This window comes from Triturus cristatus, chromosome 4_1 (assembly GCF_964204655.1).
Source record: "Triturus cristatus chromosome 4_1, aTriCri1.1, whole genome shotgun sequence".
NCBI classification, from domain to species: Eukaryota; Metazoa; Chordata; class Amphibia; order Caudata; family Salamandridae; genus Triturus; species Triturus cristatus.
Genome location: NC_140585.1, coordinates 223,022,766 through 223,048,823, shown reverse-complemented (window position 1 = coordinate 223,048,823; position 26,058 = coordinate 223,022,766). Strand labels below are relative to the sequence as shown.

At 47.8% G+C, this 26,058-nt stretch overlaps 1 protein-coding gene across 1 annotated transcript in view; it reads left to right on the top strand.

Annotated features, from left to right (window-relative positions):
* The window catches only part of LOC146854135 (pepsin A-like), a 109,782-nt gene that overhangs the window by 24,591 nt on the left and 59,133 nt on the right, over window positions 1-26,058 (top strand). Inside the window, exons 4-5 of the mRNA XM_085651901.1 lie at window positions 1,621-1,739; window positions 17,582-17,781. Of these exons, the coding sequence (XP_085508027.1) occupies window positions 1,621-1,739; window positions 17,582-17,781 (319 nt within the window). The remainder of the gene's footprint in view (window positions 1-1,620; window positions 1,740-17,581; window positions 17,782-26,058) is intronic.

Here is a 26,058-nt window from a genome sequence, read left to right as displayed (position 1 = left end):
TTCCATGGTAAACCTACAGGCGACACAACTACCACATTTGTAGTGACCTGTTACTGGAGGAAGAGACCAAAGATCATAGATAGTAGTTTTCGCTTTGGTAATACTGGTATCTGAATGAACCAGCTGGTCTCTTATGTTTTTACCTTTTCTAAAGGAGAAAAGAGGTAGATCTTGGCAGGCATTAAGGGTGTTTAGGGTTGGCCAGTGACTTTTGATGATCTTTTGAACTTGTGTACTCATTGGGCAAAAAGTGGTTACACAGACTGCATGAGAAGTTGGAGCTTTAATTGTTTTCTGTAGAAGTGTTTCACGTGGGCTGAACCATGCCCTTTTCATAGAGGTTTTAACCAATCTTTTTGGATATCCTCTTTCGCGCAGTCTGGTACTCACTTCTTCACCCTTTTCACTATATGTGCTTGTAGTGTAATAATAAATGTAAATTTTGTATTTGATGAATAAGAAATAAATCGTATTTACTTCGGCTGAAGAAAATAATACCTTCTTCCTGGGCTTCAACTGTATATTATATTATAATTATTAGATTTGGTAATCAATTGTTCCCGTGATTCAATATATTTTAGGTTATTTTGACTTAACCAATTGCGAGTAAATTCTGCTTGATCTATTGATAATGGTGTATAAAATGAGTTCCTTGTGAACATTGTTTCTTGCTTATCCCACATTAAGACTTTTGGCACCAATTGAAGTGGGTTCACCACCATACCTTTTGCGTGCATTATGGTGTCTTTGGGGGGTGTACAGTAGTGAGTTATTTTCCTCTTCCTCTCTTGCTGTGAACATGGCCCCGCCCTGGCCGAGGTGAATCCTGCTCTCGGAAAAAAAAAACACAAACGTGTCACCTGGCCGGGGTCCCAGAGGAGGGCTGCGTGGAGCAAGAGATACTTCACTGTCAAAACGAATTGTAAAGCATTCAATAAAAGCATTTCTTTTTTGTCCCTTCCAAGAACAAGTAATAAAGTCAGGGAGGGCCCTGGGCCCTCTGGCCCCCCCTTGGCTATGCTACTGAAACTGCCATTGTTTTCAGCAGGCCACCCAGTATGCAAATAACCCTTTTTGTGTGTCTGCCTTATGATGACGCAGTGACACAGTCTGGAGAAATTCCAACATCTTGGAGTTCACTTTTTCCCAGTGTGGTAGCGCCGTGTCATTCCGAGTTCCACAGTTCGGAATGAGGTATGAGGGGGATTCTGAAAGTTTTCCCATTTTGAGCTGGAAACCTCAGAATATAAATTCAGAATTGATTTGATAAACTATGTGCGGACACAATGGTTTCAGTAATTCCCATGCAAACTCCTCTTTGTGGTGATGTGGAGATTACCAGGGACAGCAGATTGATGGCTTATTTGCACAAGGGTAAAACTGGAGACCTTCTACATCTTTCTATCAAGAATTATAGGAAATTGGGCAGACGGGCGGTCCTTGCTTGCCTTCCGAAGCACTTTGGGCCTTATTTACAAGCCCCCTGCGCCGTCGGAAGGTCACTTTTTCCCATATCAAAAGTGACGCACCGGCGGCGCAATGGGATTTCATAAATCTACGACAAACATGCTACCTTGTGTGAGTGGTAACTCAGCGGGATGTCCGTCTCTTTCTTTCCAGCCAGCCACCCCAGGTTCGAGCCCAAGAACTCGTCCACCTTCAGAAGCACGAAGCAGGACCTCTTCATCGAGTACGGCAGCGGATTCATGGTCGGGGTGCTGGGGTACGACACCGTCTGGGTAAATACGAGCTCATCTTTTTCATACAGAGAAGAAATGGGGTCTTTGGAGGGGGTGGGGGAGCCTCTTCAAACCTTGGCTCTGTTCTCGAGCAGGAAAAGAAAAGTTTCGCAGCTGAGCGCCCGAGGGGACGCAGTCACGCGCCTTTGATCTGTGCGAAAGAACATTCCCTGCGGCGCGCGCAGTGCTCGGGTCGGCAGAGACGTGCTGCCCCAGTTCAAAGGACATCGTGTCATTGAAAGAAAAGCACAGATGCTGAGCAAGGGCTCGAGCACACTGTGTCTTTCCCTGGGCCATGGCTCAGCCTTCTTGCGTTCATGATTTGTTTCTAATATTTTTCAGTTGTTTGTGCTTTTGTGTACGACTTTCACTTGCTTACACATTGCATCCTTTGGGTGGCTCTGTGGATGTGAGCGCAAGTTTGATACAGAGGCCTCCACACGTGGCTTTGTCAATAGCATTTTGTAGTAGGGATGCGGTGCTGTTGTAATACAACTAAATGGTCTAGAACATGCTGTTTGTGAACAGGCCCCATAGTTCACAAAAAAGTAAAATCCACTTATGCTTTCACCATGCAGGCGTGGGAACAACATCTTTCGAGGGTTGCTCTTTAAAAAGGCTTTGACCTCTCCTGTTATGTGCTGTTGCTCACCCCTTCCGAGGAGCAACAACATGTGGACGGCGGCGCACATCTGCAGATGGAGAGTATCCTGTGAAACAGCCAGAGGCAGAGCACACAAAGGAATCCTATAGAGACGAGAATGGAGGAATGTGTTTGCATCTGTGGCACATTTATTATCAATTATTCGCAATGCTGAAAACCCAGCTCTAAGATCGGGACAGAGGGGCTGATTCACAGAACTAACTTAAGACAAAATCCTAAACTTACTACTTTTGGTATTCACAGAAGTTAGGATTTTGTCTTAAATTTGTCTTAAAACAAACTTAAGACCGACTTAAGACAGACTTAAGACAAAATCCTAACTTCTGTGAATACCAAAAGTAGTGAGTTTAGGATTTTGTCTTAAATTAGTTCTGTGAATCTGACCCTGTAATCCTTTTTCTTTGCTACTTTCCTTGACATAAACAACACAACTGTGCCTCGCCTCTGATTTCCCAAAACTGTCTTCATCATTTCGAAGAGTGGGGGCCACATTACCTGAAATTAAGAGAGGGCAAATGTGTTTTGTGGGGTTCCAGCTGCTGGACTGGTAAATAACTGGAAACACATCTTTATGAAACGTCGAGCCACTTTTCAAAGTTGAGAACATTGGCAAGATCAGCGCGCTCTGCTCCTTATTAAAAGTAGGACAATTCGTACGAAAACATTTTGCTTTAAGTTTTTTGCCCTGATGCAAAACTTTATTTTAAATTCTACACTTAATCGCCAAAGTATCATTAACTAACCTGGTCAAGCAGTTCCTGTGATGGAAAAAGAGCTCAGTGTGCCAGTCTAGGACTAGGTAGGCGGTGCAGTCCAGGGCTCCATTGATCCTGCCTGGCTTAGCGCTTAGGCGGGGGCAGCTTTAGGTATGTTTGTGGTGGTTGTGCAGAGTGAGCTCTCGGCATCACGCTTGTAAATGTTCAGGTTTTTGGTTCAAACCCTGACAAGCACAACCCAGCTTTTCAACCTTCTGGACGAAAACAAAGTGTGCTGTTGCTGGGATCTTCAGTGTGTAGGAGTCACAGCTGCTGGGAGTCGCCCTGTGAAGCAGAGCTCTACAGCAAGGACAGAGGTGCAACATCACCCCACTCTAGACTTAAATAGAGTGACACATTCTTGCCAAAGATGGACATTTTATTATTAGAATGAAGGGCTCTGCATAGTAAAGGCGCTGGGAAATATGTTGTATGTGTGTCTCATAACAGGTGAGCAGTAAGGGGAGATCGATGCTTTTGAAGCTACTGCTTAAAAGTCCTTGTGTGTGACACTTAGCGCCTAGTGACGGACCATCATTCGGAGCATTTTTAGAAATTGGGGAACAGGCCTAAAGAGCCTCCATAGAATGTTGTCCACAGTTTCCCCACTCTGGTTGGTTGTATTTAGAGCCAGCTGTACTAAGAACTGATTTGGTAAAAGTGGTTGCAAATTCTGACTAACTTTTATCAAATCATTTCCGATTTTGCAAATAAACCTATGTACTGATAGGTTTATTTGCAAAAGCGCCATTTGTAGTGGGTCACAATCCGACCTACTTCAATACTATACATGAGATGGGTCGCAAATTACGACCCACTATGATTGCCTACAATCATCACAGGCATGGTGGCTTGGTGAGGTCAGCAGACCGTCATGTCTTTTTTTTTCAAGTGCAGCCCATTTGCCTCGAAGGAAAATGTGAAGTGTATAAAAAAAAAGAAAAAAAGCATTACAGATATATTTTTATGAGTAATCACATGGACCACTGCCTACTCATAAAAAAAACATTAATAAAGGGAGAGGTAACCATCCTGTTTATGAATGGGTTAGCACTACCTTTCAGTAGAAGGACTTCAGTAGCAAAACATGAATACTGTTAGATCTGGGGGTCTCTAGTTGGCAGAGGTATACACCTTAGACCAAATAGGGACCCTTGCTTCTAGTCAGGGTACAGGGACACACACAGTAGATAACCCCTGCTCACCCTCTAGGTAGCTTGGCTCGAGCAGACAGGCTTATCCCCAAGGCAATGTGAAAGGTATTTGCACGTAGACACCACAATGATCCCCCCTCCGCACACCACAGACTTAGACCACACAGGTGAGTTCACAGGCATCACAGGTTTACACCATATTCGTTTTCTTGGTTGGTCGGGATCGTAAGACGATAGTCTCTAGTCTCTTGCGTGATTCGATACTCACTGAGAATGAATCAGTTCGTAGGCTCTTGTTGTTTAGGCAGCTACGTTGCTCCGTCGGCGTCACTGCGCTCGTTGTACAAAGCGCTCCTCTGGCTGTTCGGTGCAAGGTTTCCACAACTCCCTCGACGAGCCCTCAGTGACGATGTCGACGTCACCGGGGTCAGCCACTCACAGTGCGGCTTCGTAGAGCAGGGAAGTACGACTCTCGGTCTGCTTCAGGCCTCCGGGTCGCGGCAAGGCACGTGCCGATGAGCACGTCGGTCTTCTTGCTGCGGCAACCGGTGTCAGGCCCGGATCAGCGCGGTACTCTCCAGCAAGGCAGAGAGCAGCCAGCCCACTTCACCGGCAGATGTTGAGAAGCTTGGTAGAACAGTCCACGGTCCCTGCAGCACACAGCAGCGCAGGGGGGACACAGCAGAGTCTTGGGTTCGGGGCAACCTTTCTATCCCTGGGTTGCGAAACAGGAGGCCAGCTCTTCTCAGGCCCTTGGAGATTCGGTTTAAGACACAGCACACAGCAAAGTCTTGTTTGGTCAAGTGGGTAGAGTCAGCACACAGCAAGACCCCTTCTCCTCCTCAGCTTCAGTTGTACAGCAGAACAGGTCAGCCCTTAGAGCACACAGCAAGGCAATCTTCCTTTAGTTCTTCAGCGGTCCGTCTTTCAGCAGAGGTTCCTCTTGATGGTAGAATCTAAAAATCTGTTGTCAGGGGTCTTGTACTTATACCCCTAAAAGTCTTTGAAGTCTTTGTGCAAGTGGGTCCTGAGCCCGGTCTGATCCAGTTCTGGGTGTTGCTGGATCACTTTGTTTTCCTGGCTTCTACATTCTTTTCAGAGTGAGGGGCAGAGTCGTCAGCCACCCAGCAGGAGGTGGAGCCAGCAGCGTGTCAGGCAGGCACAGCCCTATTCACTCCCAGGTGCTATCTCCTCCCTCCACTCTCCTTGCAAATGTCACCATTCAGCAGAGGGCTGACTCAGCCAACCTCCCGGGGGATCCCCAGCCCCTGTCACTCTCAAGCCAGACAGTCAATCCACAAGCATGCCCAGGCACACAGAAGGGTCAGACAAGAGAACAGCTACTCTCTAAAAAGTACTATTCTCCAACTCAGGATTTAAAAACAACCTCTCCTAAAAGATGTGTTATTAAATGCTGAGCTCAGGGATATCAAACACTCATGTCTTATCTTGTTCCTGAGAAGATAGGCGGATAGCCATTGGCACCAGCCTCCCCCATGTTAGCCTATGGAGCAAGATAACCTTGCAGCAGTGAACACACAAAATGGCCGTTGTTCACTACCAGAACATGTTACCTGCACTAGTACATGCTCTACCTTTTACATACACTGCACCCTGCCCAGGGGGGGTACCTTGGGCCTTCCATAGGGATGACTGACGTGTATAAAAAGGGAAGGGTTAGGCCCGGTCAGTGTGGACACTGGCCAGGAGGACATGGCAGTCCGGGGACTGCAGGCAGGCCTGCGGTGGCAGGCCTGAGACACCATTTTAGGGCTACACAGGTGGGTGGCGCAATCAGCGCTGCAGACCCACTAGTAGCATCTGTCATCACCATCCCTGGCACACACAGTGCACTTTACTAGGGACTTCATGGTGATACAGATATGCCAATTAGGTATACCCAATCAATATGATATTTTACACAGGGAGCACTTACACTCTGGCGCTGATTAGCAGTGGCAGAGTGTCCAAAGCATCTAAACCAGTAAAAACGAAATCCATCACAGCATCAAAAATCCAGGTAGCAGAGGCAAAAGATAGGGGAAAAACCCACGCCAAGGATGTCAGGTCTAACACGTGTCCCCTCCAGCTGAAAGTGGGGAGAACTACCCACCCTCTTGGGAGTTCTCATCACTAAGGCGGAAAAACCTGGACAGACCATCAGCATTGGCGTGTTCTGTACCGGGACGGTGTTCCACCGTGAAGTCCATTCCCTGTAGGGAGATGGACCACCTCAACAGTTTTGGATTCTCACCCCTCATCTGCATTAACCATCTGAGGGGCCTGTGGTCGGTCTGAACACGGAAGTGAGTCCCAAACAGGTAGGGCCTCAGCTTCTTCAGGGCCCAGACCACAGCAAATGCTTCCCTTTCAATAGCGCTCCACCTCTGTTCCCTGGGGAGTAGCCTCCTACTAATGAAAGCTACAGGTTGGTCCCCGCCCTCGTCGTCCATCTGTGAGAGTACTGCTCCCACACCTTGCTCTGAAGCGTCTGTTTGCACAACGAACTCCTCGAAAAGTCAGGTGCCTTCAGCACTGGCGCTGTGCACATTGCAGTTTTTAGGGCATCAAAAGCAGTTTGACAGGCCTCGGTCCAATTCACTTTCCTGGGCTGATTTCTAGAGGTTAGTTCTGTCAAGGGGGCAACAATGGTGCCGTATCCCTTGATGAACCGTCTGTAATACCCGGTGAGTCCTAGAAAGGCTCTCACCTCTGTCTGGGTCTTGGGGGGTTCCCAAGCCAGAATGGTATCAATCTTCGCCTGTAGGGGCGCCACCTGGCCGCTCCCCACCTGGTGTCCCAAATACACCACCGATCCCTGCCCTATCTGGCACTTACTGGCCTTGATAGTGAGGCCTGCCTTTTGCAGAGCCCTCAACACTTCACAGAGGTGTTGCAAGTGTTCCTCCCAAGTGGAGCTGAACACAGCAATGTCATCCAAGTATGCGGCGCTGAATTGCTCCAGCCCGGTCAGTACCCGGTTGACCAGTCTCTGGAAGGTGGCAGGGGCATTTTTCAATCCAAAGGGCATGACGCGAAACTGGAAGTGCCCCTCTGGTGTTGAAAATGCCGACCTCTCCTTAGCCCCCTCAGTTAAGGCAATCTGCCAGTACCCCGAAGTCAAATCAAAGGTGCTGAGATACCTGGCAGCTCCCAACCGATCCACGAGCTCATCAGCTCTGGGGATGGGGTGCGCGTCCGTCTTGGTGACCGCATTGAGCCCACGGTAGTCCACGCAAAACCGAAGTTCTGGCGGGTCACCGGGTGTAGCAGCTTTCTTGGGAACTAGGACCACTGGGCTATCCCAGGGTCTGCTGGAGGGCTCAATCACCCCTAACGCCAACATCTTGGAAACTTCTTCCTTGATGCTGGCCCTGACCTTGTCAGCTACTCTGTAAAACTTCTGTTTCACAGGTAGACTATCTCCAGTGTCCACATCATGGACGCACCAATTGGTGACACCTGGGGTCAGGGAGAACAGGGAGGCGAACTGACCCAACACCTGGCGACAGTCTCTCTGCTGTTCTGGGGTCAGGGTGGGCGAGAGGACCACACCATCCACTGACCCGTCTTGCTCCTTGGTTGCCAGGAGGTCAGGGAGAGGATCACTATCCTCTTCCCCACCATCATCTGTAGCCATGAGCATTGTCACTTCAGACCTCTCAAAGTGGGGCTTGAGGCGGTTCACATGCAAGACTCTCAGGGGCTGCCTAGGAGTCTTCATGTTGATCAGGTAGGTCACCTCACTCTTGCGCTCCACCACCTCGTATGGCCCGGTCCACTTGTCACGGAGCGCACAAGGCTCCACCGGCGCCATCACCCACACTTTCTGCCCAGGATGAAATTCAACCAGAGTGGTATTCTGGTCGTACCATCTTTTCATCTCCTCCTGGCTGGCTTCTAGGTTCTCCTGAGCGAGCTTCCTGAAGCGCTGCGTCTGGTTGCGGATGGCCAGCACATAGCTGAACACATCCTGGGGGGTTTTCCCACGGGATTTCTCCCACCCCTCTTTCACCAGTGTGAGAGGTCCTCTAACAGGGTGGCCATACAGCAGTTCAAAGGGGCTGAACCCTAAGGACTTCTGAGGCACCTCCCTGTAGGCAAACAACAGGTATGGTAACAAGATGTCCCACTTCCGTCTCATGGGCTCCGCTAGGCCCATAATCATACCTTTCAGGGTGTGGTTGAACCTTTCAACCAACCCATTTCCTTGAGGGTGGTAAGGAGTGGTGAACTTATAAGTTACCCCGCACTCCTCCCACAGAGACTTCATGTACCTAGAGATGAAGTTGGTACCCCGGTCGGAGACCACCTCTCTGGGGAACCCCACTCGGGAAAAGATCCCCATCAATGCACGGCCCACCACGGGTGCTGTGATTGTCCTGAGAGGGACTGCTTCCGGGTACCGGGTGGCGTGATCCACCAAGACCAGGATAAACCTGTTGCCTAAGGCGGTCTTGGGATCCAAGGGCCCTACGATATCAATGCCCACCCGCTCGAAAGGGGTGCTCACTACCGGAAACGGCTGGAGGGGCGCCACGCACTTCCCTCTGCTTTTACCACTGGCTTGACAGGTTTGGCAAGACTTACAAAAGGTACTGACGTGCTTCTTCATCTGGGGCCAGAAGAAGTGGGTGACAAGCCTGTGATAGGTCTTGTCTTGCCCCAGATGTCCTGCGAGAGGCACGTCATGAGCCAGACCCAGTAAGAAGTTCCTGAAGCGCTCGGGTACCACCAGCACACGGGCTGCACCGGGCTCAGCAAACTTAGGCTCATTATAAAGTAAGTCATCCTCCCAGTAAATCAAATGTTCCTTGGACCCTAGGCCCGCTGCCTGGTCTGCAGCCTGCTGCCGCACACCAATGAGAGAAGGGCACTCCTTCTGAGCCTGGCAGAATTCCTCCCTGGAGGGACCACTCTCTTGCTGCCAATGGGTCAGCTCAGGCAATTCCCCCAGTTCGGCCACCTGTTCCCCTGTAGGTTCCAGGGCATCCCCCTCAGGTTCTGCTTCCTCCTGGACCGTGGGAACAGTGGGGGCCGGTTTCCCGCGCCCTCTGCCTCTTCCTCTCCTGACAGGTTCCTGGGCCATTGTTCGAGGCTCCGGTTCTACTAATCCACCCTTACTGGCTGTCATGGCACGTGTGGATACACAGATCCACGCTGGCAGTCCTAACATCTCCAAGTGAGTTCTGTGCTCTACGTCCTTCAATGGAGAACTCTCCAGGTCGTTACCCAACAGACAATCTACTGGCAAGGCATCACTGACACAGACTTCCAAGGTACCAGAGACTCCCCCCCCATGTAAAGGGAACACGCGCCATCTTGCAGAGGCGCACTGAAGTGTCAGCTGCCACTACTGGGTGGAGCACATTGGGAATGACTTGCTCTTCAGACACCCACTGACACCTGACAGATGTCACACTAGCCCCGGTGTCTCTCAGAGTCTCTATCTCCCTCCCATTGATGGTCACCTTTTGCCCGTATTTCTTAGTGTTAGCGGGTATCAAGGTATCCAGGACCATCTCTTGGTCTCCTAAAGAGACAAGGGTCATCATAGCTAATCCCTCCTCCCCACTGGAAATCAAATCCCCTCCCAAAGCTACACTAGCTAACCCTGGGACGGGAGCAGCAGCTGGTGCTGGGGGTTTCTTGGGACAGTTAGGGGCTATGTGGCCCACTTCCCTACAAGCATAGCAAGTAGGCGGTGGTCTGTTGCCCTTAGGGGGCCATGACCTCTTAGGCTTGGGGGCTTGGGACTCCTTCTCCTGGGAACTGTTTTGGGGCCCTTTAGAGAACTCCTTACTGTTACCCTTGTCCTCCCCACCTTTCTGCTGGGGACCCTGTCCACCCTTGGCTGGCATACTTACCACCCCTTTGTTGACCCTGGTGCTAGTCCAGCGGTCTGCCTCTTTAGCAAGCTCACTGGGATCAGTTAACTTGCTGTCTAAAAGATGCTGGCGCAGCTCTGGAACACATAGACTACTCAAGTGCTCCCAACTAATCAAGTGACACAACCCCACATAATCAGTTACTTTGCTGCCCTTTATCCAACCTTCCAGTGCACGCGTGTACATACTCACACACTCCACCCAAGTACTCGAATCAAGTTTCTTGAAGTTCCTGAACTTCTGGCGGTACTGTTCTGGTGTAAGCCCATACCTGAGGCATAAGGCCTCCTTCATCGTGGGGTAGGTTAAGGTCCCTGCTGCTTCTAAGGGTGCTAAGACATCCCTCCCAGAGGCCTCAAAATGCTTCCACAACCCTGCTCCCCAACTCTTCTCAGGCACTTCATTCATCTTCAAGGCAAGCTCATAGGATCTAAACCATGCATAGATATCCTCACCCCTCTGATAATTCTGTACCAAATCTTTCGGCATGTATACTTTACCCGCCTGTACTGGCTGTGCGCTGCCACCATTCGGGCTGGACTCCACTTGTTTGGCTTTAATGTCCAGCTCCCTCATGCTCAACTCATGAGCCAACTGGAGTTTTCTCTCTTCCAAAGCAAGAGCATTCCTCCTCTCCTCCGCCTCTGTCTCACTGTCAAGGCGCAGTTTCCTTTCTTCCGCTTGAGCTTTGAGCTTAAAAAGTTCAATCTCATGGGCCCTAATCCTCTGATTTTCCTCCAGCTCCTCTGGAGAAAGGCTCCTACTGGAATGGGTGCTGCCAGCCCTAGACGCTGGCCTATTCACGGGCAGATCATCGGATCCAAATCCGTGCTCCGGTGTGCCATCCCCTCCAGTAGTTTCCTCGGTTGCGCCATTCTTGGCCTCCCACCAGGCCCTTAGAGCTTTCTGTAGCTCCGTCTTGTTGGCGCCGCCCTTCACTGGGCATCCAAGCTGCTTGCAGAATTGCTTTAGTTGCTCCTTCTTATATTCGAGCAACTTTTTCACTTCGAATTGCAATTCCGACTCCTCACCTACTCCATTCAGAGACATGATGCTTCGTCGATCCTCCAAGAATAGTCTTCGCAAAAACTTCGTGCAATGCAACTGCTTACTAGATTAGTGATGTACGAAGAATCACTGCAGGTCAAGTGCAAATACTGGTTCTAATCCGCACCGCTGACCACCAATGTTAGATCTGGGCGTCTCTAGTTGGCAGAGGTATACACCTTAGACCAAATAGGGACCCTTGCTTCTAGTCAGGGTACAGGGACACACACGGTAGATAACCCCTGCTCACCCTCTAGGTAGCTTGGCTCGAGCAGACAGGCTTATCCCCAAGGCAATGTGTAAGGTATTTGCACGTAGACACCACAATGATCCCCCCTCCGCACACCACAGACTTAGACCACACAGGTGAGTTATATCAAAAATAATATATCTTTATCTAGTTTCCGCAGTTGAAATCAAGCATCACAGGTTTACACCATATTCGCTTTCTTGGTTGGTCGGGATCGTAAGACGATAGTCTCTAGTCTCTTGCGTGATTCGATACTCACTGAGAATGAATCAGTTCGTAGGCTCTTGTTGTTTAGGCAGCTACGTTGCTCCGTCGGCGTCACTGCGCTCGTTGTACAAAGCGCTCCTCTGGCTATTCGGTGCAAGGTTTCCACAACTCCCTCGACGAGCCCTCAGTGACGATGTCGACGTCACCGGGGTCAGCCACTCACAGCGCGGCTTCGTAGAGCAGGGAAGTACGACTCTCGGTCTGCTTCAGGCCTCCGGGTCGTGGCAAGGCACGTGCCGATGAGCACGTCGGTCTTCTTGCTGCGGCAACCAGTGTCAGGCCCGGATCAGCGCGGTACTCTCCAGCAAGGCAGAGAGCAGCCAGCCCACTCCACCGGCAGATGTTGAGAAGCTTGGTAGAACAGTCCACGGTCCCTGCAGCACACAGCAGCGCAGGGGGGACACAGCAGAGTCTTGGGTTCGGGGCAACCTTTCTATCCCTGGGTTGCGAAACAGGAGGCCAGCTCTTCTCAGGCCCTTGGAGATTCGGTTTAAGACACAGCACACAGCAAAGTCTTGTTTGGTCAAGTGGGTAGAGTCAGCACACAGCAAGACCCCTTCTCCTCCTCAGCTTCAGTTGTACAGCAGAACAGGTCAGCCCTTAGAGCACACAGCAAGGCAATCTTCCTTTAGTTCTTCAGCGGTCCGTCTTTCAGCAGAGGTTCCTCTTGATGGTAGAATCTAAAAATCTGTTGTCAGGGGTCTTGTACTTATACCCCTAAAAGTCTTTGAAGTCTTTGTGCAAGTGGGTCCTGAGCCCGGTCTGATCCAGTTCTGGGTGTTGCTGGAGCACTTTGTTTTCCTGGCTTCTACATTCTTTTCAGAGTGAGGGGCAGAGTCGTCAGCCGCCCAGCAGGAGGTGGAGCCAGCAGCGTGGCAGGCAGGCACAGCCCTATTCACTCCCAGGTGCTATCTCCTCCCTCCACTCTCCTTGCAAATGTCACCATTCAGCAGAGGGCTGACTCAGCCAACCTCCCGGGGGATCCCCAGCCCCTGTCACTCTCAAGCCAGACAGTCAATCCACAAGCATGCCCAGGCACACAGAAGGGTCAGACAAGAGAACAGCTACTCTCTAAAAAGTACTATTCTCCAACTCAGGATTTAAAAACAACCTCTCCTAAAAGATGTGTTATTAAATGCTGAGCTCAGGGATATCAAACACTCATGTCTTATCTTGTTCCTATGAGAAGATAGGCGGATAGCCATTGGCACCAGCCTCCCCCATGTTAGCCTATGGAGCAAGATAACCTTGCAGCAGTGAACACACAAAATGGCCGTTGTTCACTACCAGAACATGTTACCTGCACTAGTACATGCTCTACCTTTTACATACACTGCACCCTGCCCAGGGGGGTACCTTGGGCCTTCCATAGGGATGACTGACGTGTATAAAAAGGGAAGGGTTAGGCCCGGTCAGTGTGGACACTGGCCAGGAGGACATGGCAGTCCGGGGACTGCAGGCAGGCCTGCGGTGGCAGGCCTGAGACACCATTTTAGGGCTACACAGGTGGGTGGCGCAATCAGCGCTGCAGACCCACTAGTAGCATCTGTCATCACCAGCCCTGGCACACACAGTGCACTTTCCTAGGGACTTCATGGTGATACAGATATGCCAATCAGGTATACCCAATCAATATAATATTTTACACAGGGAGCACTTACACTCTGGCACTGATTAGCAGTGGCAGAGTGTCCAAAGCATCTAAACCAGTAAAAACGAAATCCATCACAGCATCAAAAATCCAGGTAGCAGAGGCAAAAGATAGGGGAAAAACCCACGCCAAGGATGTCAGGTCTAACAAATACATTCCATGGTAAATTGCTATTTTGGAGGGCTGCCCGAAACATGCTCCTTGGTACATCTGGCCCTTAGCGTGCTCCTCTAACAGAGAATAAGGGCCTGTAGAGACCTGAGTGTTACTGTACTAGGCAGAGACTGTCATCACAAAGAATAAATAAGCCATTTTCGGAGATAAATAATCCAGCACAATATGTAAACTGATAAACACAATTATAATCATTCTATAAATGGAAGGATTGTGCATTAGGCAATAAACACGAGCTAAAACCATAACTATGTACAACTTTGTGGCAGCCGCACTGCATAAAATGAGGGTCTAAATGGTGAAGCAGTTGAGGAACCGCTAGAATGGCATTTTATTTATGGGTGAAGGGTAGAAGTACACATTAAAGAAACAGCTGTTAATGTTAATTGAGATTTATATAGCGCCTAATACCTGCAGGTCTCTAAGCGCTAAGAGAGAGTGGCTATGGCTTCCCCAGATGAGTGATTGTTAGCCCAGAGTCACTTTCTTCCTTATATCCAAGCCTCTGTAAAGAGGAAGGTTTTCAGTTGTTTCCTAAAGGGAAAGAGGGCTTTTTTTAACCGGAGGTATCCTGGTAACTTGTTCCATAACTGTGGAATCAGGACCTTTGGTCGTATGGGTGAGCCATGGCCAGGCCAACCGGCCTCCTTCTGATGACCGTAGGGAACGACTGGGGACGTATCTCCCCAAGCGCTCCTTGATGTATTCTGGGGCCTGTCCATGTACAGCCTTGTGGGTGATGCAGAGGCCCTTGAATCTGGATCGCTGTTTGGAGGGGAGCCAGTGAAGCTGTTTCAGCAGAGGTGTGGCCTGTGCCCATCTGGGGAGCTTAAAGATCAGCCTGGCATCATCATTCATTGCTACTTGTAATTTGCCTAGCAACTTTTCCGGTAGACCAATATATAACGCATTGCCATAATCTAAGCGGGACATAATCAGAGCGGTCACCACCGTCCGCATGGTGGGAAATGAAAGAAGGGGAGATAATTTCATCAACTGTCTCAACAGGCCTATGCAGGTCCCAACCACAGAGGACACTTGGTTAGACAGTGTAAGTTTGTCGTCTATTCTAATACCAAGGCTTTTTACAACTGGGGCTGGAGTCGGTGTGGCTCCCAGCTCCTGAGGCCAAAAGAGGTCAGTCCACGGGTTGCTTCTTGTTGTGATCACTAGGGCCTCTGTTTTGTCAGGGTTAATCTTAAGTGAATTCGCTGTCATCCAATTGACCACGTATTGAAGGATATCTTGTATGCGTGCGTGTGCTTGTTGGGTGTTGTCAATTTGTAAGTATAATTGTGTGTCGTCTGCATAGTTGAAGACCCGTCAGTCCATACGGTCCAGGGCCCCCACCAACGTTCTAATATAGATGTTAAACAAAAACGGCGACAGTGCCGACCCTTGTGGCACTCCACAGGTTATTGACCCTCTATTGGACACGCAGTCACCCATCTTGATCCTTTGAGTCCGGTCTATCAGGAAGGAGGTTATCCATTGATGTGCAATCCCGCAGATGCCTATGTCCCTAATTTGTGCTGGGAGTTGGCAGTGGTTGACCGTGTCAAACGCTGCCAAGAGATCCAGTAGGACCAGGGCATACTGATTCTCGCTGTCGGCCGTGAGCCTGATTTTGTCCAGCACCGTCAACATCACCAACTCTGTAATGTGGTGGGCCCTGAATCCTGCTTTCCGACCCTCAAGTAACTGATGTTCCTCAATAAATCGGGACATGGTTTTGAGGACATGCTGTTCCATTATTTTAGCAAGAAAAGGGAGCTGGGATATGGACCTGTAATTCTTCACATTAGTGGTGTCGGCTCCCACTTTTTTTAGTAGGGGAATTACTCTGGCTTCCTTGAAGTTACTGGGGACCCTCCCCGTTTCTAGCGATAAATTGAGCAAGGTGAGAATCTCTCACTCAATCGCTGGAAGGGCCAGCTTGAATATCCAGGCGAACATTGGTCTGCAGGTGATCCAGACTTAATTTGGGTTGCAATGTGAGACAGGTAGTCGTGGTTCAGTCTTGGAAAGGAGGCAATAGACTCTTTCATGTCACATAGTGACTCCTCCTGAACCAGGGGGCTCTGGCTCAAGGGGGTATTTTGGACGTCCGTTGCTTTATCAAGGAAAAAGGACAGGAACCTATTGCAGTGTGCCTGGCTGGTAGCTGCTACTTGCGTCTGCTTTAGACTGAGCTCCTTTAGAATTCTAAAGGTTTCTTTTTGTTTGTTATCTGCCTCCCTGATCCTGGACTCATAATACTCGGCCTTTTAAGGATGGCTTTTTTGTATGTGGCTAACTTGGCCCTATATTCTTTTTGTGACGCACCAGCATCGTAAAAAATGCACCATGTTGAGTCATATTTACAAAGTGATGCGTCACTTTGCAAATCCCCTGCGCCACATTATACCTGCATCAGGTATAATGTATGTAGGGTGGGCCTTCTGAAGCAAGTAAGCCTCATAGAAGTGACGCAGTGAAATCTATGAGATTTCACTGCATCACTTCTAGGACGCAAATGCGTCAATATGTTATGCCTGCCTCATTGCAGGCGTAAGACTGACGCAGGCACCTTTGAAATGGCACTTGCCCATGTGAAATAACCCATTGCTGGAGTTGCCTCACTTTTGTGACACACTCCAGCAATGCGTCATTTTTGCGCCTACAGATACGTCAGAAATACTGACGTATATGTAACTCCTTGCGACATGATGCATCATACTGTAAATATGACGCATCCAGCATGTCGCAAGGAGGGCGTAATGAAAAGTGACGCATCGGTGTTTTCACGCAGCGATGCGCCACTTTACATAAATGAGACCCCAAGTTTTTAATGGGGGACCTAACACCACAACTGGGCTCCCTCTACAAGTGTGAATCTTTCAAGATCTTCCATTCTCCCTCTGTAAAATCCCTGAGAACATCACAGGCCCGCAATGTGGGACACTTTCACTTACAATGCTCCATCACTTCTAGCTGTCCATGGACCCTACATTAAGCCAGAGTCTCAAATAGTGTGATCTACTCAGGAAGCATCCTTGCAGGTGGACTTGAAGTGATGCTGAATCTCATAGCTTCCTCTCCAACTTCAGTGGGCAGACTCCCAGCCTCCTCTGAGCCCTGCCAAATCTAGAGGATCCAGAGATCAGATTTACTTGTGAGGCAGTAGTCCTATTTATCCCTCCGGCATTCCCAAAGTTAAGTGCTGAGGGCCCGATTCACAGAACTAACTTAAGACAAAATCCTAAACTTGCTACCATTTTGGTATTCACAGAAGGCACTTACTCATTTTGGTATTCACAGAAGGCACTTACTCATTTTGGTATTCACAGAAGTTAGGAGTCCTAAGTTTAGGACTCCTAAATGCCTTCTGTGAATACCGAAAGTCTTAAAATTAGGATTTTTCTCAATTTAGTAGTAGTAAACGTAGGACTCCTAACTTTAGGACTCCTAAATGCCTTCTGTGAATACCGAAAGCCTTAAAATTAGGATTTTTCTGAGTTTAGTAGTAGTAAAGTTAGGAGTCCTAACTTTAGGACTCCTAAACTGAGAAAAATCCTAATTTTAAGACTTTCGGTATTCACAGAAGGCATTTAGGAGTCCTAAAGTTAGGACTCCTAACTTCTGTGAATACCGAAGTGAGTAAGTGTCTTCTGTGAATACCAAAATGAGTAAGTGCCTTCTGTGAATACGAAAATGGTAGTAAGTTTAGGATTTTGTCTTAAGTTAGTTCTGTGAATCAGGCCCTCATTGTCAAACCTAGGAGATGCAGGTAGGACAGGCCCATATATGCCAATTTGTGTTCATAAGGGGTCAACCTTACTGAGTTTTCTTCTCTTTTTCATGCCATGGTTGGGTAACATCCTTACTAAACATCCAGGTTACCCCACTTGCATGACAGTAAAGTGGCACTAACATTTTCTGATGCATTTTACAATCAATGGGAATTTACCATTACAGAAACTTGATAATTAAGGACTATCCTCTTTGTCTAGGTTTCTGATATTGAAGACACCAATCAGATCTTTGGGTTGAGCACAATGGAGCCCGGATCCACCTTCGACAGTGTTCCTTATGATGGAATCCTCGGACTGGCATACCCATCCGTCTCCTCATCTGGTGCCATGCCTGTTTTTGATAACATGATGAAAGAAGGCCTTGTTTCCCAAAACCTGTTCTCTGTTTATCTGGGCAAGTAAGTAAACAGCGTTATATCAATGATTAAACTATGCTGATCCCATTGAGTTTTAAAATGAGACTGAAGCCAGAAGTAAATTTGTTATCAATTACCTTTCGCTCATCTATCCAAGTTGCAGGATTCTGTTTTCCTGAACAGTACTGTTAGGTTACATGTGAGCATAGTGATACACATTAGAGAAGGACATAGACTAGAATGTAATCTGATGTTGACTGCCAGCCTTTTGGCATTATCAGTGCATTTTTTGCTTTGTCATGGCTTCTCTAAAACCTTAATTTTAAGGAAATTTCCGGGGTTGCATTTGCATGAAAAACAGAATGGCCTAAAGTTAAAATATTCTTTGGTCTCAAACAGCACACATTGCTATTGTAGTCACAGGCACTGACCGGCTATTTTATTGAGGGATGTTCTCTCTGTGAAAGAACTGAAAGCTGTCACTCATAGTAAAGCTAAACGACTGCTAAATTGAGCTTACCTTTAGCCCTATACTGCATGCTGTAGTGGGTGGAAGAACAGTCAATCAATCAATCAGGGATTTATGAAGTGCGCTACTCACCCGTGAGGGTCTCAAGGTGTGGGGAGGAGGTTGTGCAGCTGATTCATCCAAAGAGCTAGGTCTTGAGGCTCTTCCTGAAGGTCTGCAGAGTGGGGGAACGTCTGATGTTCGTTTCAGGTCTTTGTCGAGATGTAGGAGTAGGCTCTTCCACCTGCTCTGGCTTGGCGGATGCGCAGGGTTTCAGCTTGGGTACGTGGAAGGAGACTCTTTCGTTGAGGTATTGGGGTCCAGTGTTGTGGAGGGACTTGTAGCTGTGAGTGAGGAGCTTGAAGGTTACTCTCTTCTCCAGGGGGAGCCAGTGGAGGTCTCATAGGTGCTGGGAGATTTGGTCATGTCGTGGGATGCCAAGGACGAGTCTGGCGGCGGTGTTCTGGATTGAATGGAGTTTTCGGAGCAGGGATTATTATTGATTCTGGCATAGAGGGCATTTCCGTAATCCAGTCTGCTGGTTATGAGTGCATGGGTGATGGTCTTTCTGGCTGTGGGGGGATCCATTTGAAGGTCTTGCGGAGGATGCGGAGGGTGTTGAAGGACATGGAGGAGACTGCGTTGATCTGTCAGGTCATGGTGAAGGAGGAGTTGAGTATGATGCCGAGGTTGCCAGTGTGGTCTGTGGGTGTGGGGTGTTTGCCGATTGCGGTGGGCCACCAGGTTTTGAACCATGGGGAGGGGGTGGGTCCGAGGATGAGGATTTCGGTCTTCTCCGAGTTGAGCTTCAGACAGCTGATGCTCATCCAGGATGCAACATCTTTCATTCCGTCCTGGAAGCTGAGTCTGGTGGTGTTGGGTTACTTCGTGAGGGAGAGGGTTAGCTGGGTGTCCTCGGCGTAGGGTACTATGCTGAGTCCATGCTGTCTGACGATGGCAGTGAGGGGGGCCATGTAGGTGTTGAAGAGCATGGGGCTGAGCGAGGATCCTTGGAGTACTCCGCAGCTGATCTCGGCAGGTTCGTTAAGGAAAGGCAGGAGTCTAATTCTTTGGGTTCGGCCAGTGAGTAAGGAGCGGATCCAGTCGAGGGTGGTTTCCTGTACACTGGCGTCATGGAGTCTGGCAGTGAGAGTGCGGTGGGAGACGGTGTCGAAGGCTGCAGAGAGTTCTAGTAAGTTGAGGGCAGCCAGTGTGGATGACAACACAACAATTTTTGAAGTAGGTAGACTGAAAGCCCATATAAATTAGTATATGTAATATATAGGGCTCCTGGCTTTATGGTATTTATTTTTTAACATTTCCGTCTGTATTTATCCATATTTATTTTTGGGCTATTATTTGGTATTTGACCTGTACCCAGGTAGGTGTCACATTTTCACCTGCAGACTAGAGAGGGGAGACCCACAGAGTATGTCTACTTAACTCCTGTAGGATGTCGGCAGCAAGTAGTTTTCTACTGCCTTTACAAATGACATGGTATTTTCTTGTGGTTCGTACTACTGTCTGGTTGATGTGGCGATGTACTTCAAAGTCTTTCATTTTTTCCTACCCCAGTTGCTAGCTTGGAATATTGTCTGTTGTCTGTTACCATGAATAAGTATTCATCGCTGTTGCATGAGTATGACAAGAGTGTGCTGGTGAAGGATTTCTGTGACGAGGGCCAGTGTGTGCTTGTTCTTTGTGTCTCATGGCCCTCATATGATAATGAGGTCTGTAATCCTTTGATATTTGGGGGCTTCTATTTTTTCTTGTTCATGTACCCTATCTTTGTATAGTGGTTCTTTTTTGCCACATCTTTGACATACTTGACCCATTTACCGGCCTTTGTATTCCAGTGGGTGTTTCTGTGTGCACCTGTAGAATTCTTGCTTTTGGATCTGTCATTCATGTTTGGATCTTTCACTAGTTTTGCTATGATCTTTTCTGTGGGGCCGACTTCTAAAGTTGACTTAAGTCTTCTTTTCTTTGGTGCATCTGTAACCGGAATGCTTGTTCTCTTTCCTCTGCTTTTCCTGACCCAGTTGTTCTTATGCTTGGTCATAGAGCTGACTATTTCTTTTATTCTGCTTGTGTGGCACTTTTTCTTAGCAGCCGTTGTCTACTAGATTCATATTGGTATGCCTCTTGAAGCAAAAGCACATTGTCTCTTTATCCGAAAAATTAACAAATTCATTGCGTAAGACCAATGTGCGAAGACGAGTTATAAAGTCATTCATTATTTCTCTTTCTTTTGAAGTTGTTGCAGTTGTAGTCCACACTTGCTTGATAGAAAATTTGCATTGAGGGCATTTTTACTTGCTTGGTGGCAGTCTCTCTGAACAGGAGACTTTTTCTGAATCATTTGATGTATTTGCCTGCAAACTTCTTTAGAGTATGTAACATTTATTTCATCCTTCTCACTGAGGCTTCAATGAAATCATCAAAGTTGTCCTACCATTCAGCCCATTTGGGGTCCATGCTACTTCCAGTTGTTATTGTAGGAGAGTAGGATCTGCTTCTTATAGTTACCCCCACTTTTTGCTGATGTTTCACTGTTTTCGACTTAGTCTGGCTGGGATCCTGCTATCCAGGACCCCAGCCTAGCTGCTTTCTCTCTAAATTGATTGCATGTACTTTAGGTACACTTCAGATTGGATTCTGGGGTACCATTATAAGTCCCTAGTATATGGTATACTATATACCCAGGGCATAGGTACCCCAGAGGCCTCTCAGGGGCTGCAGCATATAATATGCCACCCCTGGGAGACCATTCAAAATGACACAACAGGTCTGCCTCAGCAGCCAGTGTAAGGTGGTGTATGCACCCCTTACTTAGATATAGGTTCCCTATATCTGTCCATATAAGTCACCCCATGGCAGGCCTTTTCAATCCTGAAGGCAGGGTGCTGGGATTTATGTGAGAGGGTGCAACTGCATGAGCAGAGCCCCTCTGCAGCCTTCGGAACCTCTATTCAGGGGTTGTTTGTGATGCAGCCTACCATATACTCTTAAGTGCATTATAACCTCGTGGTAAATGCTAACTTTAAAACGGCTGCATGGAAACATGCGTGTTTGGAATCATACCTCCGCACCAGTAACTGGTGTGGGAGGTATGATTCCACCCTACTAGAGGGAGAAATATGACTACACCGGTACACCCGGTACCAGCTTCACAGACCCTGGCATCACAAACTGAATGCTGCCAGCCACAGACACAAGTCTGCCCTCCTGCTGCTGGATGAAACTCCAGCAGGGGGCGGCTGAACAATAGGTTTCCTGTCACAGGGAGTTAGTGTATTGGGGCTGGGTGGGTGCACTCTGAGAGTGCTTTGATGTCAGCGCTGGGGGCACATTTGGTGTCCCTGTGCATAGTCCAGCACAAACCGGTTGCAGGGGCTATCAGCCCCTGCTCTGGCGTGAAACTGGACAAAGGACATGGGTGTAGCCACCCCTCTGTCCTGACCCTCCCATAGGTGGGTCCCCCGAGTTTGTCCCACCCCTTCCTTGGGTATAAAGTAGGAACCCCTGGCTACAGGACTTTAGATTTTACCTGGACGAAACTCTGCTACAGAAACCAAGTACTTCAACTATCTACACTTTGTTGGATGACCGAAGAATCTCCCTTGGAGTAAAGGAGTTACTCCCTTGCAAGGCAGGCACCAAAGACGCATCTGACCGGTTTGCATCTATGCAGCTCCTGACGGACTCCGAAGACTTTGCAACACAGGAGGTACGTTCCCAAACTTCCCTGAGGCCGACCAGTGCTCTCAGCAAACCAGAGACCCGCAGCCCTCGTGGGGACCGAGCAACTTGAACCCCTGGACACCGTGCACATTTGCAGCAGCATATACTTTTTGGCAATCCCTGAGGCTGTGCTTTGAAATACTTGTAGTCCAGACCCCAAGCAGTGATTCCACTGAAGATTACTGGCCTACACTCCATGAGTGTTCCGTGGGCTGGTATTTAGTGATTCCTCTCGAGCTCTCGTCGCGATCCCTGGTCCGTCGACCTGTGGGTCCCTGAGAAGGGTACTTTAACTTTCATTGGGCTTTCCTGGTTGCTCCAGACTTGCCCTGACTCTCCATTGATTGGGGAGTCCACAGGACCTTGCAGGTCCACACCGAAGCATCTTTTCTCTGACCGGGTGGGTTGCAGTTGCCAAGGCTTGTTGGTCTCCAATCCAGACACTGACCCCCAGCACTCGACATCCTTCATGGGACAGCTCGCCTGCGGACTTTGGTTGTCATCGACATCTCCAGGTCCCCGTGGCTGTAGAGTCAAGCTTCACCTCTTCGCACCTGAAGCATCCAGCAACGGTGGGCATTCGTCTACCGAGCCCTTGGTCACTGGCAAGTGACTCAGACTCTGTCCCCTCTGCTTTCAGGTTCTTCTCAGCTCGGATCCAGGCTTGGATCACACGGGACACATTTCCTCTTCACGGCAGCAGCACTTTGCAGCATCACGCCATTGAAAATGACGATGATTCCCGACACCATTTGACACCTATGCACCCGGCTTCCCTGGGTTAGGTAACATGAGTACTCCAGTGCTCACGTGGGTGCAAAGTTTAAAAGGTTTTGCTCAAAGTCCTCTCCTAAGTGTCCTTAAGCTTTAAAATTCCAACCGTGACTTTCCCATAGGATTTTACGGAGCTTGCGGCTGTGTTCTCACACTGCACGCCTCCCCCATGGGTCCCCTGAGTCACTACCTTGGGTGGTTCCTGGGGTCCCAGCTATTCTACGTGCTCTGGGCACTGTATCTAGTGAAGTCGGGGTTGTTATACCACTTTCCTAATATATGGTTTGGTCTCCCCCTGAGGCCCAGTGTGTATTGTGCAATTTACTGTTGTTCTAGTGCTTTAATATTGTGTATCTTGTTCTCTAATCTCACAAAGAGGTTAGTAGAGAGTGTTTAGTAATAAATACATATATTTTATATATATACCTTGTGTGGTTCTCCTTTCATTGGTCATTCAAGAGGTTATAATCTGGTAAATCAAGCTGCTTTACATCCCTTTGAGACTTAGCCTGAAGGCTGCTCTCCATAGCTACCACTAGGATAGCTTTCAATAAAGGTTGTCTTTAACCTAATCATCAATAAGGGTTGTTTGGACTGGTACAGGGTGCCCACTTTAATGAGTGGACAGCATATACCAGGCCAACTTCTCACAGTTATCACAAATGGTTCTAGGGGGGTCTAAGAAATTGAGCCTTTGGTCTGTTTCCTGTTGACATGACTATGTGAAGCTGTGTTTCTGACTTGGGTGGAATGGGTGCTTTCTCTTGATGGTTTTTGTTAAGTAGCCATGGACTTTTATTTGTCTTTAATCCCTTTGAAGCATTTGTTTTAACTGCTCTTATTGATTTCAAAATATTTTAATCACCAGTTGTCATGTCAGGTACTACTGCTGCTGGAATGGCAGGAGAACTGAGATGCTTCTTTTCCTTTTTTGGAGACAGTAAGTAATGGAGGAAGCTTACCATCATGCTGCACTCGATACCTGGTCTTTGTAATTCTAACAGTATCCCCTGGAATCCTCGCAGGCTTCTTGCTGCCAGCCTCTCGTTCACATCTGCGTGTTGTACATTTCCTATCCCCAGCTAGGGGTGCAATTCCAACTGGACCACTGACCAATCAGATGGCTGACAGTCTAGCTTTCTTGTTTTGGCATCATTACACTCTACTATCTCTTTTTAAATGTATTTATTCTGAAGGCTTTTGTTTGTTAAATGATATACAATGTTACAACAATCCAAAGTCTTAGCTTACTGTAAAAGATAGTTATTGACACAAGCATGGATGATGTAACTGAAAGAAAAAACAAAAACAGGTGCAGACGAAAAAAAGAAAGAAAGAAAGAAGATAACTATTGTGAATTGTGGTTGTGACCAGACTGAAAGCCCACCCAAAGACCACTCAATGGATTCCATATATTCCTAAGTATAGTTTGTCGCTCATCATTGTCGATAATCAAAGTTTCGAGAAGGCCCGTATTGATTAATTCATGCCACCAAACCATGGGGTTAGGAGCCTGGGCCAAGAACCAATGGCTGGACGAGATCAATCAGGCTATTATGACAGCAAAAAATTAAATACCGCCCAGATTACCAGAAATATAAGGAGAGTGACTTAAAACAATTAGTTTAGGGTCCCACCTCAAAGTAATTTAACGTAGCTGATTGAGCTTCCCAAAAACTGAATGCCAATAATAGGAGATAATAGGGCAGGTGACCAAAATATGAGCTGAGTCCTCCCGATCGCCGACACATCAAAAGCACTTAGAATGCTGCCTGACATTCATAATTGAAACGATGATGGGTATAGTAAAAATCATTAATAAATTTAAACTGGTAAGTTTTAACCTGGGATACATTCAGAACTGTATGTGAGAGAAGGTTTATGCGTCTCAGGTCATCAGAAGTAACTTCGACTCTGAGGTGTCGACTCCACTTGTCGGCCATAAGCAGAAAGCAGTTGGGCTGCCATCGAATCTCGGCCTACGAAATCATTTGCTAAATTAGACTGATGCTCTTCTTTGGCGGACCACACCATAGGTATTCCAAGAAGGAATTCGAAAAGCAATCAAGATCATCCGTCATCAAACCCATAACAAAATGCCAGAGGTGAAGATAAGCCAAAGATCTCAAATGGAAGAAGACAGTCACCCTCATAGAAATAACCCAGTGTAAAAAGGTGGGATGCCTGCCAACATTCCATAAATCCCTCATGTACTTGGCGAGGAAAGTTAGGGTTGGAGCCTAAATAAGAGCATGTATTGAAGAGAGTGATGCCCAGAAATCTCATTTTCAGGAAGGCCCATTTAGATTGTAAGACCTGCAGACTATTAAACCGAGTCCTCTTGAAGTATTCTGTATCATTAAAAATACTGTGTGGGACTGTTGCAGGGATTCTGCTTATGCGCAGAACTATGCGCAGGAACCCAGGCCCTCAGTGAATTGCGGTGTACCAAAAACTCGCCTCAGAACCCAGAACCCCCTATCCGGCCAGCATCAGTGTCCCATTCGTTATCCGAGGTTTAGCTCGGCGGTCCCAATGAATAGACAACCCAGAACAAGCAACTTAGTATATTTCTCAGGAATGGTGGGAATCAGAAACACCTTTTCATAATTATTCTCGTACCAGTCCACAACAGAATAAACAGAGACACAGGAAAAGTTTAAAGAGTTTATTTTATAAACCTCGTGTCCTAATATGCAGCAGTTTGGCTAACATTAGCAGACAAACGATTAAAATCAAAACCATCAGCATAGTTACAATACCATAGAAAATGAAAGGAGCAATCATAATAAAATTACAGTGGCTCTAGGCCACCTTCCTTTCTTTAACACACTAATAGTATTATTAGACTAATAAAAGGTCTCTAGGCTTGAATGGGGAACCCCCTCCGTATAGATCAGCTCAGAGAGTTCACATCACAGGATCAGCTATGCTCTGCTCCTAGGAACGCTCTTCTTCCGAATGTGTTGAAAACATGTAACACTGCAATATTAAAAGCATTTGACTTTCAGGATTTTGCAGCTGCGTGCGTGTTATGGCTAAACTAGTGGGCCGATCAACCTGAACTCAACAACATGCACCGTCTAGCGATCCAGACTGTTTCTGTTACACTGTGTACAGACCAAGGTCACTATTCACTGTTTAAGATGTTAACAACAGACAGTTCTCATGTGAAGCAAAGTCGAGTAAGCATTTCTCAATTCTAATAACATGTGACTACAGTGTCGTGTGCAAAAGCAGCAAAAGCGGCAAGATGGCTTTCTAACATTTAACGCGGTTATGCTAACTTAGCG